Source organism: Vigna unguiculata, chromosome 10 (genome assembly GCF_004118075.2).
Source record: "Vigna unguiculata cultivar IT97K-499-35 chromosome 10, ASM411807v1, whole genome shotgun sequence".
NCBI classification, from domain to species: Eukaryota; Viridiplantae; Streptophyta; class Magnoliopsida; order Fabales; family Fabaceae; genus Vigna; species Vigna unguiculata.
Genome location: NC_040288.1, coordinates 16,540,841 through 16,548,639, shown reverse-complemented (window position 1 = coordinate 16,548,639; position 7,799 = coordinate 16,540,841). Strand labels below are relative to the sequence as shown.

At 35.4% G+C, this 7,799-nt stretch overlaps 2 protein-coding genes across 2 annotated transcripts; one reads left to right on the top strand and one right to left on the bottom strand.

The window, feature by feature from the left end:
- The first annotated feature begins 3,100 nt into the window (after positions 1-3,100).
- LOC114167127 (protein transport protein yos1-like) lies at positions 3,101-3,526 on the top strand. Its single transcript, XM_028052091.1, has one exon. The coding sequence runs from the start codon at positions 3,104-3,106 to the stop codon at positions 3,335-3,337; it is 234 nt and encodes a 77-aa protein (XP_027907892.1). The 5' UTR covers positions 3,101-3,103; the 3' UTR covers positions 3,338-3,526.
- Positions 3,527-3,868: 342 nt separating this feature from the next.
- Positions 3,869-4,860, bottom strand: LOC114167126 (heme-binding-like protein At3g10130, chloroplastic). Its single transcript, XM_028052089.1, has one exon. The coding sequence runs from the start codon at positions 4,814-4,816 to the stop codon at positions 4,031-4,033; it is 786 nt and encodes a 261-aa protein (XP_027907890.1). The 5' UTR covers positions 4,817-4,860; the 3' UTR covers positions 3,869-4,030.
- Positions 4,861-7,799: the final 2,939 nt, after the last annotated feature.

Genomic DNA, 7,799 nt, shown 5'->3' with positions numbered 1-7,799 from the left:
AAATTCGACCAATAATGACTCGACTAAATTTAGCCAAATTTGGCCGAATTGATCCAACCAAAATTCAGTCGAATTAGGCAAGTCGGCCTCATCCGAAATTGGGTCACATTCAGCCAAGTGGACCCCGTATGAAATTCTGTCGAATTTGACCAAGTCTTCTCCAACCAAAACTTGGCCGGAATTTTGTTGAATTTCGCCAAGTCGGTGGTGTCCAAAATTTAGCAAAATTTGTTCAAATTGACCCTGGTCGAAATGTGGTCGGATTACGTAAAGTCAACACTGGACGAATTTCACCGAATTGGCAGAATTTTAGCCGAGTCAACCCTTATCTAAATTTGGCCAAATTGGACAGAGTTTAGCTAGCCAAAATTTGGCTAAATTCAGCCCACTTGGTCAGGCCAAAATTTGACCGAATTTAAATATTTTGAGTTGATTATTATATTTTTTAAATTTAATTTCAAAATTTTATATATTAAAATAAAGATTATTAATATGAAATTTTAACTCATAAGAGAAATTCAATTATTTTATCCAAAGAAAAAATTGAAAATAAGGTATTTCAATTACTCTATCCAAACATATTACTTAAAAAATAAGAAAATTTAATTACAAGAAATTAAAATACTATGTAATTTAATTTTTTAGAATTATTGAAATGTTTCATCTAATATAATGTCTCAATAGAGTGTTATGTTAAAAATAGTATAATTTTTCAATTTCTCATGGTGTTGGTCGTTTGGAGCTCTTCCATTTTCTAAGCATTTTGAGCATGAGGATTTTGAATACAAACCTTCTATCTTCGTATCAATGATTTTTTTACGTCATTTATTAAACTATTTAATTCTACTAAATGACTTTAAAAACTACAAATTACATTTAGTATACACTAAAATAAATTTTAAGTTTTGATAGTCTACACATATTCTGAGTAGCCTAAAAAACAATTTTATAAAGCCATATAATATATTTTTTGTTAAAAAATCGGTGGGAATAAATTTTGTCATGTTACTTACTACAAAATTAAATTTTAAAATTCAAAACACTACTCAAATACGCAAGTTACTAGTTACTCGTACTAGTACAGTATCGATTAAGGTGAAACTTACTTTACAGAGAATGATAGAGTGCGGGTGTTTCAGTTATTGTTATCTAGGCTTATGATCCAACGGCTGTTATTCAGTTTCTCACTCTGACGTGTTAGCCACGACCATTGTGCGTTGTTAGATGAGTTTTCGGAAAGTCCTAGGATCGTCTTCTAGAGATTTCTTTCTTAAGAACGGGTTTTCAGACTCGAGAGTCCTCGTAGGTCGTTGTTTTTTCCATTTTTGCTTCTCAGGTGAGTATGGAACTCATCTCCATCATCGTTCTTTCTCCTTTCTCTAGAAAATTCAGTGTTATGGTTTCTTAGTTTGTTTGACTTCTTGATTGGATTGAGATTATTTCAGTTTTGGGGTTAACATAAAATTCATTTGATATTGTGCATACTGTTGTTATTGTTTAACTAGATTACAATTTTATATGTTTTTGTTTGCATGCGAGATTGGGTTGTGCCATCGGTCTACAGAGTGTTAGTAACCACGGAATGTTCTCTCCGATTTGCTCCCGAGAAAGAGATTTGTATTAAACCAATGTGTAGTTATTGCTAGGAAAAAAAAAAACTTGTTTCAAAGTTCGAAATAAAACTTATTGTTTGCCCTTTAACTTTGATTGTCAATGAAGAATCTTGTGTGGAATGATTAAGGATGGATTGAACCTATAAAATCACTTTTCTTATTAGTTAATAATTCCTCTGGGTCTTATCTTTCTTGAAGTTCGATCTTTTCGCTCTTCATTCTTTCGGTATTCAGTTTTCTAGGTTTTCTCTGTTTACTACAAAGATACATAGTTACTCAAGTTAATATAGGGGTTTATTCAGTTTTGTAAGTGTACTATAAATGAGAGAAGTGTTGGGAATACACATTTATTAGAAATAAGAAAGTTGATTACGAATATACATTTGGGTTGGAGGTAGTATCATTCCTTTTTGTGGGTAGGGTTCAAGTTTCATTAGTGATTGGTGATGTATCTCTAGATAAATTCTTTTTCGAAAAAAGCATTAATAGTTTCATTTTGAAATACTCACCTATTTATACTAATCTTAATAGATTTTTACCTGTGCGGATTTTTAAGAGAGGTCCAGATGTTTCTTAATCATGGTTTCAGTGTTCTTTAAGCATAATGGTGATTTAATTGCATGATTAGTTGATAACTCTGCAGCATTCATGTGGTACCATCTCGGCAACCTTCATGTACAGGTCTGATTTGATCAGTTTTGCATTTTATTCTCTAAAATTCGGAAGCCTTTGTGATCTTTACGTACCAAAATGAACTACTTACTCTTAATTGGTTATGTTTGAGGATCAAGAATGTTATTGATAAACTCTGTTTTGTATGATTAACTTCTTAAAGATATTGAAGACAACAAGAACTTACTGAGATTTTCTTGTCACCGTCTTCCCTCCCACCTCGCCCTGCCCTGTACTATTTATAATCATCATTTCATGCAAAACCTTTGTAGTGATTTTATGACATGGTGTAATACGTTTAGCAGTGATTTCAACTGTGGAAGAACATGGCTAAACTAGAGTGAAAGTTTAGCCCTTGTGGGGCTACGTGTCTGTTATGTTGTTTGGGGTTCTACAATCTATATTGTTCTCCATGATTTGGCTTTTTGGGTTGTTACATGCACTTGTGCATATCAGATTTGGTTGTTGTTCTTCTGGTTTGTGACATGGTTATCATTAGATTATACCAAACAATTGTGAAACAGTAAGCAACTGGCAGCTTGCATTTTATCACTTTTCTGGGTTCTTTTGTAAAATGGGCATATGTTGGTAAGTAAGTAATTTGCTATAGCATGTAAATGTGATTTTTTTTGCAATCTAATATTTGAAGGAAATAAAAGATTGCGTGGAGGGAAAAAAACATGTCTTTGTGTGAAAAGACATTCCCCACTGATATTTGAATTTCTTTAACTGATTCTTGTGTGAAAAGTAGTGTTGAACTTGTGAAGAAGGTTTCATCTGAGTACTAAGATGCACACCCTTTGTGTTTTCGGCAGAAAATGGGTTTCTGGACTTTTTTAGAAGGCTTTTTGCTGTTTGCAAATGCATTGGCAATTTTGAATGAGGAGCGGTTCCTTGCTCCAAGAGGATGGACTTTGGCAGAAATGACAGGGCCTAGGAGGAATTCTCTTAAAGGGCAAATAGTAGGGCTCATATATGCCTGTCAATTCTTGAGACTTCCTCTAATTCTCTTCAACGCCATCTTTATAATTGTGAAGCTGGTCTCTGGATAACTTGATAGAGTGGCATTGAAGCTCTGTGCATGATATGTACATTTTGTGTTCTGTGAACAGTTGCAATCGTGTAAGTTCAATTCTAGTGTATAATGAACAGAGTAAATCAGTTGTATCAGAAGTATTGAATCTGTCTTGATTATCAATCTCAATTCCCTTTGAAACTCTGATTTCTTTTGTCCTATTAAACACGTGGCATATAAATAACTATCTTGCATAGATTGCTCAAGTGCTATTTTACATTTCTTCTCTTTTTTTTTTCTTCATAATAACATTTTTGAAGTGATTCTGTGATTACAAAAAATCATTTTCCAACTCTTAGCCTCATAATCTTCACAGCAATTTTGTTCTTCTAACACGCGTGGAAGTATGTAAGAGTCGGTGTGTGAAATCAGTTTGAATGTGGATTGAAAAATAATCACTGAAATCCACAGGGTTTTATCATCGGAAAAGGTTTCTGCTTGGATCAAAAAAATTGCATTGTAAAGCGCAATCACGGTCACCAAAATCATAAACAACCAGACAACAAAAGACAACCGAAAAACGTAGCACGTATAAAACATTTATTCTGTGTAATTAATTGAAACAAGGCAACACTACAACATATTCTAAACTTATCAACACAAGTAAAACTTAACAGCATAACAAAAAGATAAAAATAAACACTGAAATCTGTGTATGTAACCTCCAGATTCATTCAACTGGGATCATAACCTCATTAGACCTGAACATAGGAATTGTCCAAGGTGGGTTGTACCTGGCCAACAAATAATCCCCAACCACCTTAAACCCATCAGTCTCCAAACTCACCTTCAGCTTCTCCACCTTCTCCTTCACCACTTCTTCTGATGCCACACCTCCAAACTTCACCACCCCATATTTCCTCTCACCCTCTTCTCTTATCACAACCCTCTCATCAGTGGGTTTAGGTGCCTCCTCAGCTTTCCCATACAGAGCTGGCAAAATAAACTGCATAGTCACCATCTTGTTCTTCTTCCCATCTTCACCACCACCATCTTTTGTCACAACTGGTGCTGTCATAGCAATCTTCTCACCACCCCCGCCACTGTCCTTGGTTATAACTGGTGCAGTCATGGCAATCTTTTCAGGCTTGGTGTTCTGGGGGTTCCCCAAAGCACCAATGTAATTGGCCAGAACCATAAAACCACCATCTTTCTTTTCCTTGAACTGTGATGGGTCATAGGTGACTTCTGCCACTACACACGGTGCATATTTGCGGATTTCGTACTCGCTTGTGGATTTGATCACTTCGTATTTTGGGGTCTCCACGCTGATTTTTCCAAATATTAAACCCATGAAGGAGAAAGAGTGAAAAGGGTTATGCTGAGACTTTGGAGATAGCAATGAGTGATTTGGATGATGATGATGATGATAGGGTATGGAATTGGATCGTATATATAATGAAGAGTAGCATGTGATGGAGGCTTTTGAACTCTTGATTATTCGCGTAAGGGACATGTTTCTTCGAGTTTCTTTGAAAAGGGGTTAACACATTTGGAATTTTGCTCGCCAAAATTAATGGTTGCGATTCTGCTACGATATTCTGTAATTGTGGCCACGGTTTGTCCACTGCCACATCTTTTATAAGGTTTTGAAGTTTCTTTTTCTTCTTTAAGTTAAATATATATTTTTTTGGTACATTTGATTGGTCGTCTAAAATTGAAAGTCAACAGTAATTCAAATTTGTATTACTTCTTTTATTATTAAGGAATATAAATTTAATTTTTTCACTAATTTTATACTCTACTTTTAAAACACGTAGATAAAAATAATAATTTTTTTTGAAAAAAGAAATTCTAGCATTTTAAAATTTTCAAAATGAAATAATTTTGATTCCCTATTAATACATAATTTAATTAACAGAAAATATTTTGCGATCATGTTTAACAACATTGGTCACTTACTCATGTATGATTAATAACCATGTTTACCGTCTATCACAAGTTTTGATTTTCTAATTTAAACACGATTATATTCTTATTTTACCTTTATAATTGGATTTTTTTTTTTCAGATATAGTAACGTTACGGCTATTTACCATCTACATGTTGTATTTTATCTGTAATAGTTTCAAGAAGAAAAGTTTGAAAAAAATTTCTATTCAAATATGATTATGTTCTTATTTTACATACAAGATTGGTTTTTGTAGATATTGCCTTTTGGTGGTTATTTTTCTTCAAGAAATTATATTCCTTCGTAATAAGTGGAAACAATTAATATATAATAAAAAAATAAAAATATTATTATAAATTATATTGAAAATATTAAAGAGTGTACATATATTTTTTATTAATTTTATAGTGTTGTACTTATATAATATATGCATTCTAATTCTTCATTTATGGATAATATCTTACACTGTAACACCCCATTTAAATAACTTTAATTTAAATGAAATGTCATACAAATAGAAATTTAGAGACAAGTTCTGGAGTATAAACGCTACTCCTTACAATATCTAGAAAATACTAGGAGAGACCAAGGCACACCACGATGCCAGATACAAACCAAAACCAAAGACTTAACGATAGATGATAGAGTATTAAAGAGTAAAGCAATACATGGGCCATAGCCTTAAAGAAAAACCCAAATAAAACATGAAGTTCAGCCCAGGTAGACTATGCAGCGAAATCATCTCTTCCCTGTTGGTCACGGGTGTTCCTCGCATCTGCTCGCATCAACAAGTTGATGATAATGCAAAGGAGAAAAACCACACCAGACAAACATACAACAAACAAAAGGGCAAGCTAGAGCCAAAAATAGTTTTATCAAGCAATCAAATACACTTTCATAGTCGATTATACATACATCACCCAAGCATGCTATGAACTTCCACACAATACACTAAGACTCGACACGACTCATCCGGATACGTATAATTTAGTCAGATTCAGTGGATGCTTGCACTTATGATGGATTTCTTTGCTCACCCCCGAGCTAAGTGGTACAAGTGTTACAATATCTCAATCCCCCACACACAAGGTTAGCCCTTAATGAGTTTCGAGCCTCCTACTACTCTCACCACAAGAGTCAGTCCGCTATGTGAGACTAACTGACTCCTTAGAGCGTCAGGATGCAATCCTACCTTGAATCCTTACCAAATTATATAGATGGGGCACCACCATGAACTCCCACTAACAGGGCCATGAAATTATGTCCCGACCACTAAAGCACGACCATGAAATCTCACCTAGAGATTTCAAGGAATTACGTATTGGCCACATACCAATCATATTCAAACAACCAAGTAATATTTATCATGCATATACATTTCATGTCAACCTTTATAACCAACCTCTCTTATATTCCAGGTCAAACCCATACCAACTCATCATCCTCCATCCATGAATATAGAATTTTATCTCTTATCAATACCATGCCACTTTCATAACCAACCATTTCATGTTCATTACATGCCAAGTTCATCATTCACAATTCATACACCCTCTCACTCATGCATATTCATTCACCTCATGCCATTATATAATAATCCAATCAAATACATGCCAAACATCCAAGAACAGAGAAAATATCAAACTAGAACACACTCTCGCTCAGCTTCTTCGCTTAGGCTGAAGGGTCTCGCTCAAGCGAGAAGGTCTCTCGCTCAGGCGAGCTCCCTTCGCCTAGGAGAGAGCTCGACACACAAGAACAATGACTTCTGCGCATTCTCGCTTAGGCGAGACTCCCCTCGCTTGAGCGAGACACTCTCTCGCTCAAAACAGAGTTGGTCGCCTGAGCGACAACTCATGTGAAATAACCTGGGCGAGCCCCTGTTAATCTCGCCTAGGAGAGGCAGGCTCGCTTGGGCGAGAAAACCAGTGCTCACCACTGTTCTCTCGTGCAACAGTCACCCACACACACCTAAGCAATTCAAACAGGCATTCCCAACAACTCATATTCGCACACAGTTCATTCAATCACGAAAATAACGAAAAAGCAGTTGGTTTGACGGAATGTACAACATGATCTAGCTTCCCTTACCTGGAAATAAGCTAGCACAAGACTTCTAAACCAAAATTAGCGAGCACAACAACTCTGAGGTTAGCTCAGTGAACTAGAGATTAGTGGAACAAAGGGGAAACTAGATCAATAGGGGAACTTTAGTTGAAAACAAGACAATAGAGCTAGAATAGGGGAAAAACAGTTGGGAGGTTAACTTATGTGGAACAACAGAGTTCTTCTAGCTCAACGTAAAAGTGGAAGCAAAACCCTAGCAGAGGTTCGCAGCTGCTCAAGAGAGTTGTATGGGGTTTTGTTTTTCTGAAATGAGATAGATTGAGTGGGTTAGGGCAGATTTGGGTCATTTAGCTCATTATGGGCCAACCCTTAGGCCCATAAGATTTTGGGGCAGCCCTTAAAGATTGGGGCTGGAATAAGAGGGCCTTACATACACAAAATAGAATCAATAAAAAAGTTAATTGTTTATAACAGTTAAAAG

Bases quoted from the DNA above. Each gene is read 5' to 3' on its own strand.
- LOC114167127 (XM_028052091.1), top strand. From the start codon at position 3,104: ATGGGTTTCTGGACTTTTTTAGAAGGCTTTTTGCTGTTTGCAAATGCA.
- LOC114167126 (XM_028052089.1), bottom strand. From the start codon at position 4,816: ATGTCCCTTACGCGAATAATCAAGAGTTCAAAAGCCTCCATCACATGC.